Source organism: Gopherus flavomarginatus, chromosome 2, assembly GCF_025201925.1.
Source record: "Gopherus flavomarginatus isolate rGopFla2 chromosome 2, rGopFla2.mat.asm, whole genome shotgun sequence".
Lineage (NCBI taxonomy): Eukaryota > Metazoa > Chordata > Testudines > Testudinidae > Gopherus > Gopherus flavomarginatus.
The window spans coordinates 258799591-258811503 of record NC_066618.1 but is presented as its reverse complement, the minus strand read 5'-3'; the positions used below and the strand labels follow the sequence as shown (position 1 = coordinate 258811503).

The following is an 11913-nucleotide window of genomic DNA, read 5'->3' as shown; positions in this document are numbered from 1 at the left end:
GTTATATATTATAGACTTATAGAGAGACCTTCTAAAAAACATTCAAATGTATGACCGGCATACGAAGCCTTAAATTAGCGTGTATACATGAAGACTCAGCACACTACTGCTGAAAGGTTGCCGACCCCTGATCTAGTCTGACGTCCTATGTATCACAGGCCATTACCTATTACTCAGATACCCCTATACTAAGTACAAAGACTTTAGTTAGAGCAAAGCATTTCAGTTCTCAGAACACTAAACTGTGCCACAGGAAAAGAATGAGAGAGACCTAAAGTGCCACCAATGTCTGAGGCCCCTGCAATGGCAGGGAGTTGACAGAGGAGATACATCCAAATGATCCCAGCAGATAAACCACAGTAGTGCTTCAGAAAACATAAGAATGGCCACACTGGTCCACCTAGTCCAGCATCCTGTCTTCTGACAGTGGCTGGTACCAGATGCTTCAGAGGGAATGAACGTAACAGGGCAATTTATCAAGTGATCCATCCCATCATCCAGTCCCAGCTTTGAACAGTGAAAGGGGGAAAAATTGAAGAATTTTTATGAGGTCATGGAAGGGAAAAAAATAATCTCAAACTTTTTGACCTTGTTGAGTGTCATTTGGTTTTTCTTTCCCTCAATTAACCTAGATGTACTGTTGAGTAAATGGAAGACACCAGGAAAAATCATATGTTGCACATGAGGTCAGATCAGCTGATTGATTTTAAAAAAAATACGAAGACAAGAAACATGAAGGGTCTTAAATTATTTGTATTTATGATGGGGGCAGGACTGTGGCCAGACTGCAGACAGATGCATAGTTTCCTGTAAACAGACACTAGAAGAAAATGTGTGCCCACGCATACAAAGCCAAACATAATTCTGCAAACAAGATGCATGTCTCTGAAACCCTATGGAGTTAGTTGTAAAAGGGGAATAATTTATGCCATTTTTAAAATGCAACGGCCAGAATCCAGCATGTCCTCAGCTTTGAGGTCTCAGGTTACAATGGCTGCTGAGGAGTGACAAAATCAGTTCCAGTGCTCCACATGATTTGTGGGACTGTATTTACCAAGTTAATGGTTGCTTTGGAAGTGCTGTCGTAACATTGGCCAAGGAGTCACGGTACCACAGCCAAAAAACCCAACAACAAAAACAAACCACAAACCCCCCAAAACATGATGGCAGTGACTGTTTTTTTGTTCTGTTTGCACAGAGCCTAGCACAATGAGGTCCTGGTCTGTGACTAAGGCTCTTAGGTGCTATGGTAATATGAAATGGAAAAAAAAATTGGCCGGAAGGGGAATATCAGGCTCTGCTGAGATTGGAATCCAAGCTGCAGGAAAGAGACATAGGAGGAGCGTGTTGGGGCCTTGCTGGCTCACCTAAGCAGGGTGTCTTCTCTCAGAAAGGCTCTTTGAAGTTAGGGTGGAGAATGAAGTCAGAGGGTCAAGCAGGTAAAAGTCACAGAGCTAGCAGAGATCACCAGGCAGGTCAAAAGCAAGAGCAAGGTTCCTAGCAGGGAGGAAGCTGCAGTCAGTCAAGAGACAAATGGGAGCAGGGTGATTGTGGCTCTGCCAAACTGGTGACAAATGGAAGTTCCAGAGGACAGGAGCCTTGAATTAACTCAGACCCCATGAATTGAGGGTCTGAGCATTTCTGCAGAGGTTGTGCCTGAGAGTGAAGTTCTATTGTCTCATTGTTTCCTTTGTCCCTCTCCCAAAGTGTCTGTATCCAGCTGTCATGTCTTGTCTTATGCTCAGATGGTAAGCTCTTTAGGGCAGGGACAGTTTTTTTTGTTCTGGGTTTGTGCAGTGCCTCGCACAATGGGCTCCTGGTCCCTGACTAAGACATCTAGGCCCTACAGTAATTACAAATAATAAAAGAAAAAAGAAAAGTTTGCAGGATAGGAAGTCTATTCCTGCAGGCATTTAAGTAAGCAGCAAGGATCTCAGGAGACTGCAAAAAGCGTGTAAAAAAACAGTTCCAAAGTACTATTTTTCCAGGTATTTCGGATTCATAGTGGATATTACACATAAGAAGAGATAAAATTTCTATATGAAGCAGATTCAGACTCAAAAGCATTGTAAGAATCCTACCCCCGCACTCCAGATGATGTTGATTCTGTAGCATTGATTTACAGTCAGTAGCCTTTAGAAAGACTGAGCTGTGAAAAACTCAAGAATGCGGATACAATCTTCACATCCTTGTGGTCTGTTTGCTTAGAATCAAGGGAAGTCCAAGCATCCCAGTTCCATGGTTTCTCCAATTAAAGCATTTAGAACTCCTACACTTATTCAGAGCCACAAAAGTCTGATATGATTTACAAGAATGAAAAAGTGCAAATCACTCTGAAAAGGCAAGAAGACAGGACTAACCATGTTCTAGCTAGAAGAAAGGCTGCTTAAAATGGAGTCTGACATTCTCCTTCCCTCCCCAGATCTAAGCTGACAGGTACCTTTATAACAGTACTAATCATTAAGTGCACATAGAAGCTTATTGACAGAACCCTGCAAAATACAGAGAATATAATGAGAATTGACAATATAATGTGGTAAGCACCTCTCTCCCTCCTTCCTTTGTCATACTGTGAGCTGTTTTTGTTTTAGTATTGGACAGTACTCTTTTGTTTTACTTTAAAAGGGATACAAAACAAATCCCAAGATGGCCATGTGGTTAAAGCTTGGGACATGGGGGCCTTGGATTCTATTCCGGTCTCTGCTTCCAGCTTCCTTTTCTCCCTTAGTCCTACTTTTCAGTCTAGAACATGAGATTACTCACTAACATTGCAGAGGTGCTTGTGAGGCCTAATTCATTTGTTTTGGGGCAAAATGCTTCAAGATCCTCAGATGGAAGGTGGGGAGAGAAGTGCACTTTATTGCATTAGAAATCAATTTCATTATTTAGTGACATTGCCTGGAAAAGCAACAGGACTATATATTTAATTGCATAGTGTTTTGTAGGATCACATTTTGATGCATGTACTACGTGAAGTATGGGGTCTTATACACATGTTTAAAAAGCGGAATACCAAGACTGATGGGTATTTGGGGGCAACTGAAACTGGCTGCAGAGCATAATCTCTAAGAGACATACAAATACGGAGTAAAACAGAGGAAAAGCATTGTGTTGTGGTTGCACACATTCCTCACCCTCCAATCTCCTCCTCACATGTCCCCAGAATAGATCATCTGTGCCAGTGGTGCTCAACCTTTCAAGACTACTGTACCCCTTTCAGCAGTCTGATTTGTTTTGCCTACCCAAAGTTTCATATCACTTAAAAACTACTTGCTTACAAAATCAAAGATACAAAATTGTCAGAGCACACTATTACTGAAAAATTGTTTACTTTCTCATTTTTACCATATGATTATCAAATAAATCAATTGGAATATAAATATTGTTCTTACATTTCAGTGTATAGCATATAGAGCAGTATAAACAAGTCATTGTATGGAATTTTGGTTTGTACTGCCTTTGCTAGTGCTTTTAATGTAGCCTGTTGTAACACTAGGCAAATATCTAAACAAGTTGACGTACCCCCTAGAAGACCAGGGTACCCCCAGGGGTATGTGTACCCTTGGTTGAGAACCGCTGATTTGTGCAACTGCAAAGCTACCAGCATCATTTTTTGGTCACAACTGCAACATTTCTATTGCTCCTCAGCTTTTTCCAATCCATTTCCCTGTTACTCTTTAAACTTATTCTAAATGTGGTCAAATGGAATGTGCTGATCCTAGCAAACTTGTGATCCAAATGTGGCAAAACAAGCTGACACGCAGAACTTTTTAAATATATATATATAAAAACATGTAATGGCAATATTGTGTGCTTTGGGACACCTACTGTTCTTCCAGCACATGTAGAGAAAAGAAACCACATCATCTTGACTAATTTAATAAAAGGTATATCAAGTTTGGCAGAGTACATTTTTGGTTAACAAAAATATCTTAGTTCTTTTACTGTACTGTTTCTCCTCCATGCAGGGCTCTGTGAGAATAAGTGCTAAAAGTCAGGTTAAACAAAAAAGCAACACTGTACATTACCCTCTGTGATGTAGGGACAATGAGGTTCTGTGTTTCCTTTTCTCAGAACCATGGGCTGTTGATTCTTCAGTCAGCTTATGAGGCACATGACCATCTATCAAACAGGACTGAAATGGATTTTCTTAACAGCTAGGATCTTTTAGATATTAATACGTGGACTTGCTTCAATATTCACTCCTACAAAGCAGCTGTCATTGATAATGACAACCCATGTTGAGGTCTCTATTATAAATAGCATTTTCAAAATCTTTAACACTTCTTGGCTTTTACCAGAAAAAAAAAATTATTTAGTAGCGTGAGAAGATCTAAAATTTGCCATGGTGTAGTGACTTCTCAACAACCCCAGAGCACATAATGTAGGAAGAAATAATATTTTGTATTTAGTAGTCTCAGGTTCCCCAACAAGACCAGAGATGCGAGAATAAGAGAGTATCAGAAGGGTAGCTGTGTTAGTCTGAATCTGTAAAAAGCGACAAAGAGTCCTGTGGCACCTTATAGACTAACAGGAGTATTGGAGCATAAACTTTCATGGGTGAATACCCACTTCATCAGACAAAGTGGGTATTCACCTACGAAAGCTTATGCTCCAATACTTCTGTTAGTCAAAAAGGCGCCACAGGACACTCTGTTGCTTTTTAGAGAATAAGAGAGTGGGTTTCAAGCAAGCAAGCTTGCAGCCTCATTACCACAACTGGAGACGCTGGCTCTTGTGAAAGAGCACAAGGCATTGTGGGCGTGGCACGGCACACTACAGACAGCATTTGAGCTTTTCTCAGCAAAATTGAACAGCCTTTTCAAACAGCAGTCATCCTCCTAGCTCCACATCCCACCCAATGAGTGTTGGTAATGAAAGGAATGTCAGAAGGGCCCCGCCCACAGATCCCCTCCCAAAGGACTGTTGGAGAGATCTGTACTTCCTTCCAGCAGGAAAGCTATTTGGACAACAAACTGGTGGTTGTGGCTGTGTGCTGGAACCTCAGTAGAAGTCTCTCTCCAAAGACTACTTTTAGGCTGTCAAGGTGAAAGCTACCATTTAACGTTTTAATTAAAATGTTTCCAAACCCTATTCATTTGTGTGTGTTTTGCTTTGGTTATTTTTTAGTAAGTATAACATTCTTTGATAACAGTAATAGTTTGTAGGTTTGTGTGTACAGTACATGTAATTGAAGTCAATGGGAGCTGTAGATTCCTTTGAAACATCAGGCTGGAATGAATGAAGTTAGCCTCCCAAAATTACAAAGCAACTTTTGAACATTCAGGCCTTATTTTCTATTTGTAATAAGGCATCACCTAGAGGCCACACCCAAGACTGGTGCCCTCTTATGCCAGGCACCATACATATCCACAGAAGGGAGACTGTTAATGCCTTGACGAGACAACAATTCAAGCTGCTTTCAAGCATTTTGGTGAAAATATACACTTGGGATATTTAGATGAAATTATGCAGATTTTGTCAATGTGCATTTTAAAAACAAGTCACCAAGCACTTAAAACTTCCCCCATCTGATGTAATATCTGTTTATCTAAAGTTCATGCTGTGAAATCCATAAAAGTACTGTGGGTTTAAAACACAAACAGACTATCCACACAAAGTAAGTCATCAGGACCTTTCACTTCTATCTGCAACCTTAAAAGTATGAAAAAATACTAAAATTAAATCCATATGTACACTGCAGTATAGTCTGGTGCTTGCATTATTGCTGATTATAGGAACTCTATGTTTATAATTTGCATTCTTTCCCAGGCTTTTCCTTTATTTTTTTGAAGTGAAAAACTGAGGTTTATGCTCTTGCCAGGTCATAAATCAGACTCTAGAACAGAGCCGGAGCTTTAAAGACTGCCCCTTTGTGTGAAGTGTCATGTTCCCAAGCTTGAGGAGACTAGGCCTGCCGATTGACAATGGAAACAGTCCATAAAGATCCACAGTGGAGAGACAACAGAAGCCTATGGCAAAGGGATCTTGAAACACTTTATAAGTCCATACAACTAATGCAGAGTTCAACATGGAACCACATTGTACTTAAAAGTATGAGGAAATTCAGGATTTATTACACAAATTCTACTGAGGATGAATCCAGTTATCAGTAATGAACCAACATATGAAGAACAGTGAAAATACCAGTGCAGCCATGTATACAAAAAAGAGCTGAGCTCACTACAGCACACTGCTTTCAAGAAGGGAATGGAAGAATCAACTTAAAAATAAAAGTTTCCCCTCCAGTTTCCACTGAATGTGCCTGTTAAATATAGAATCAGTCTTCAGTACAAGCTGTGAAAGTGGAGAGGATAAGCCAAAATGTCCATTGCTCCAGAGGTTATTCAATAAGGACCAAATCCTCAGGCCATGGTTTTGCAGACAATGAGTATCAGCATTATGAGTATGTCTTTCAGAAAGCTTCTCATGATAGAACACAGACCTCAATTTGTGCCTGCAGTGTCCAGACACTGTGCTGCCTGGTGTTTTTAGCATATTTCAATAGCAAATAAAAACTACATTTAACACTCCTTTTTTGTACAGTATAAGAATAGTGCTGCTGCAGCAACTACATCAGCTGTGAAAACTAAGCCTAAGTATTCCTGTTATCCAAATGTTGTTATTGTACTTCACGGATGGAGGCATGAGCTTAAACCCACCTGCTAGTAACCTGTGTCTTCCTGTTCCTCTATAAGAAACCTTTCTGTTCCCCTTAGAAGATCTGCAATCAAAGTTACTTTGTGACAACTCACTTCTTCCATATCTATGTGGTCTGCAATAATAAAGTAAGATATCCAAAATGCAAAATGAATAGCTAGGTTTACTAGAACATAGGTATTCTGCCTGCTAGAAACCTGAGAAGTAGTGTCAGAAACAAGAGAAAGTTGTCATAATACTGACAGAAACCAACAGGACTCCACTGGCCATCACATACAGCCCCCAGCTAAAACCCCTCCAACGCATCATCAAGGATCTACAACCCATCCTGGACAATGATCCCACACTTTCACAGGCTTTGGGTGGCAGGCCAGTCCTTGCCCACAGACAACCTGCCAACCTGAAACATATTCTCACCAGTAACTGCACACCGCACCATAATAACTCTAGCTCAGGAACCAATCCATGCAACAAACCTCGATGCCAACTCTGCCCACATATCTACACCAGCGACACCATCACAGGACCTAACCAGATCAGCCACACCATCACCGATTCATTCACCTGGACATCCACCAATGTAATATACGCCATCACATGCCAGCAATGCCCCTCTGCTATGTACATCGGCCAAACTGGACAGTCTCTATGGAAAAGGATAAATGGACACAAATCAGACATTAGGAATGGCAATATACAAAAACCTGTAGGAGAGCACTTCAACCTCCCTGGCCACACTATAGCAGACCTTAAGGTGGCCATCCTGCAGCAAAAAAACTTCAGGACCAGACTTCAAAGAGAAACTGCTGAGCTTCAGTTCATCTGCAAATTTGACACCATCAGCTCAGGATTGAACAAAGACTGTGAATGGCTTGCCAACTACAGAACCAGTTTCTCCTCTCTTGGTTTTCACACCTCAACTACTAGAACAGGGCCTCATCCTCCCTGATTGAACTGACCTCGTTATCTCTAGCTTGCTTGCTAGCATATATATATATACCTACCCCTGGAAATTTCCACTACATGCATCTGAGGAAGTGGGTATTCACCCACGAAAGCTCATGCTCCAAAACGTCTGTTAGTCTATAAGGTGCCACAGGATTCTTTGCTGCTTTTACAGATCCAGACTAACATGGCTACCCCTCTGATACATAATACTGATATATTTTAAAAGTCTGCTCTTCTCTCAAGTGGCAGATTGCAGTGAGACCCCAGAGGGTTATAGCCTCAGTTCTATGATGGAAGTGGATGAACGCATCAGGCTGCAATTAGTAGTATAAAAATTAACAGCTTCTAACAAGTGATCACCTGCTGTGCCCTGTTGTACATAGATGACAAACACATATTGTTGACATGGGTTGTTTTACTGAGTTACTGCAAAATACGATACTTTGCAATCAGTACAGAGCAATTCTATTAAAAACAATGTTAAACACATGGTAATTGGTGTGTCATCTTGTGATAATGTAGTAAATACCAAGGCTTTAACAGATGAAACAGCAAACTATTTTCTTCACAGCCGAGTAACAAAAGAACAGAAATCAAGCTCCTCCCTGTATTTTATTAGATACTGTGTTTGATTTACACAGCTCTCCATCCAGCTTTAATACTGGCAGCTGGTAGTGAGGTTCACTTTTGGTGGCTTCCGGTTCATTGTATACCCTCCCAGCATTCCCCATCCTGAAAACTGTCTATTGCTATTTAATCCACTCAGTGTTGTAAAGTGTTGCCACTATCCTCTGCTTATGCCATGCTGGACTGAATTAGCCCCCCTTCAATGACTGACATTAAGTAACATCTCTGGAGGGCAAATTCAGTCCATTCAATGGCAGGGAACAGCTTGTTTTAAAACTGGAGGACAGAATAATAGGAGAGAGAAGAGAATAAAAGGAAGGGAAGATGAGAAGACTTGGAAGGACAAAGAATGGGTAAAAAAAAGGGACAGTGCATTTGTAACAGTAACAATGACTATTCAAGCAGCAGAATTCTTGATACAAGGAAATTAGTTAATGGAACAGCTCAAGTTATTCATCACTCTCACTGGCCATTGCACATGAACTGTATGTGGAGTACAGCGATAAGGGGGAAAATGATAATTACTTCAGATTTACAGCAGTGGTCAAAAGCACCATCCTATTTGTGCCAATGCAAGGCCCATTGCCATGGAAAATGGAGTGGAAATAGCACTTGTCAGCCAGCAGATGAATTGTCAGAACACTTGTCAATCGCAGCCAGGATTGCTGGCGGAGTGAAGAAAGTGCCATTTTTCAAACTGTCTAAAAGATTCTACTTAATTTCCCCCTACCTCCCCTACTCTCCCTTTAATTTTCAAAAGAGTACAAACAAAAATACACCAGGGGAAACATGTGAAAGATGTCTCTTCTGGACATTCCTTTTCCATAGGCATTATGAGTTGAAGGTCCTGACCTATGTTTTACTGGTCTGACCTGTGCTAGTGCAACAGAATTCAGAAGTCAGAACCTTCAACAGATGAACCTTCAACTTTCTTCATACTTCCTTTTTTAAATTTTTAGGGTCCAATTCCCAAATGCGAGTACCAATTCTGCTCTTGCAAAACATTTGCATATATCCTCTGTGTGTGGGAAATGGATAACTTTATACATAAGCCCCAGTTTACACAAGCCAGGGTGTGTTTTATATGTACAATGCGAGCATGCACATATTTTGCAAGTACAAAACGGGCTCTCACTTTTGAAAAATTTTGCCCTTTAAAATAAAAATTATACATCTGAAATACAAAATGTAAATATGATGTTAAACTTCAACTTCTTGCTTTGGTATTGAATCAATAGGAAAAACAATTCACAATGCCATCCTCAGTCTTGCAGTGACTGAATTATAAACAAGTGAAATATAAAAGTAACAAATTTGAATAGCCAAAGAAACTTGCAAATACATTCAACAGTAAGCAGCATACTAAGAACAAATGGAGATGCCGCAGACCACAGCACTGACAATATAAATGAAAACAGAATATTTGTAGAAAAATCCAAAAAAGTCTTCCAGACCCTTTTTCCTGTAAAATTCAACATAGTTGCAGAAAAATGATATAGCAGCTTTCAATACAAGTTAGTTCTTAAATTGTACATTTGTGTTGGACTGCACAAAATTCAAAGGGCTTCTAATGAGTTAGGCAGCAGCATAATAAGTGCATTCAAAATTTTGATAATCTGTCATCATGGAATACACACAGAATGGTTTTCCTATTTAGAGTGTCATACGCTTGTATGATAAATCCTTTACAGCATTTTATAGTACATAACCTGTGGCAAATCACAGTAGCATATATTAGAAATGAAATCTTAATTATTATAAGGACTAGTGACTCATGGATGTTATGTATTTGTCTTCACCTGTCTGCTTTGCTGTGCTCTCTCTTACAGGACCCACAAACCAGTTGGCACCAAAAAAAAAAATCTGATAACAGTACAGGAACTGACTGATCTCGCAGGTTTACGTAAAGAATAATCATTATGCTAGCTGCAGTTTGAGGGAATCACTCACTTTGAGATCATAATTAGTATGGATGTTTCAAATATGTGGTTTTTTGCTGTTTGCTGTTTGATAGCATGTTAGGAAATAGGAAAACACTGTATAAACACAACAATATTGTGTGACCCCTCCTACTCGCAGCAACACAGTGAGTCTTTACGAATGATTGTAAACTTACAAAAAGTGAGCTACAGTACTTCGTGAAGAAGCTGCCTTGTCACCAGACTGGGCAGTACCAAAAGCCTTCAAGCTGCCTTTAATGTGAATCTTATTTAAAACTTGAGGCAAAGCAACGGGCAAGTATTTTACAAAGTATGACACAACTGAAAGAGTAATACCTACTAGTACTGTACACATAACACTACGTGCAGCTAATGGCAGCAAATACACAGCAGTAAATGGGGAGTGGGGGAGTAAACTGAACAAAACTACATCTGCCCTCGTTACTGTGTAACAAGTTTCATATAGGCATTGGAATTAGGCTTTAACAAATGGGATAGGGAACAGAATCAGAAACGAGGAAACATTTGAAATTAACTCTGCAACCTTTATAAGAAACCTGGACACATTCCCCAGTTGGTAAAATCCTGCCACTGAGTGGAGAGAGTGTCATTAAATAAAAATGAGCAATTGGATAGAAATATGGAATTTTAAAAAAAATACTTAAAATAAAAGGAACCATTATATGGAAAAGTTTAGTTATCTGATTGAGAATGAAGGGCAGAGCTGCTTTTAATCAAAGATTGTGTATGTTTCAAAACAAAGAAACTAATCAAAACAAAGACACAAAAACAACCAACCAATCCCATGGCGTTCCCCTCTCCCAAATCAAACAACCCCCCCCAAAACATCTGGTCATCATCCATTAGCCTTTGGGTTAATGTTCTCAACTAACAAAGATATTAAAAATGCAAATTGTGATACCTGAACATACACCTTCACATACCTGCCAGGAGCAAACTATTTTTCCTTTCAACATACTACTACTTGTTTCTGAATGCCAAGTGCTGAAGAAATTAGATTTAAGTCACTGAATGGCACATGGCAACAGACAATGATCTGCAATACACTGATGCTACATTTTAAAAGGTATTAGAACCTTCAGTTGCTGCAAACATTTCCCCCCATCTTCCACCTGTTTTCTTATTAACCTTCTAATAGGGAATTCAGAACCAGGTCCAGTTTTCCTTCTCATGTCTAGGCACACTCTGGAACATCTTTAGAGACTGATCTTATTTCTTGCCAATTCCATTGGTTACTTTTGTTTTGGAATGACGATTCCTTCTTCTAGATGAATGGCTCTCGATGTTGCCTGAATGTTTTGGTGGACTATCTTCCGTACCTACAAAGAAATCAAAATACATATAAGATTTGGAGCTGACTACTGAAAGCAATTCTTCACCATTTTAGTTTTTAAGGTTTCCTAGATATGTAACGTTTAAACTACTTTTTTATTGCAGGCTGAAACTATTGTTTGATACTAGCACTCCATCTAGTGGCCAAATTAAAACATTTATTCTGTCAGCTGCAAGAAAACCTCTCTCCAGGCAACTTCAAAAATTGAACAAACTAAAATGTGGGGCTGAAGTGTTCCTCATTTAAACCGATGTCCTTCATTTTAATCCACATTCAGATTTGCCATCTCCCTCACACTGCTGACAATTATTTATATTAGAACTTAAGAACCATGAAACTGAGGTTGAAGAGAATTGTGGAATGAATCCCCACATGACTAAGTTT

General features: G+C 39.7%; 1 protein-coding gene across 2 annotated transcripts in view; it reads right to left on the bottom strand.

The window, feature by feature from the left end:
* Positions 1–8005: 8005 nt before the first annotated feature.
* PTDSS1 (phosphatidylserine synthase 1) overlaps positions 8006–11913 on the bottom strand; it is a 197804-nt gene continuing 193896 nt past the window's right edge. For both annotated transcript variants that reach the window (XM_050941038.1, XM_050941037.1), the window contains one exon: positions 8006–11515. In XM_050941038.1, the coding sequence (XP_050796995.1) occupies positions 11406–11515 (110 nt within the window). In that variant the 3' untranslated portion in view covers positions 8006–11405. The remainder of the gene's footprint in view (positions 11516–11913) is intronic.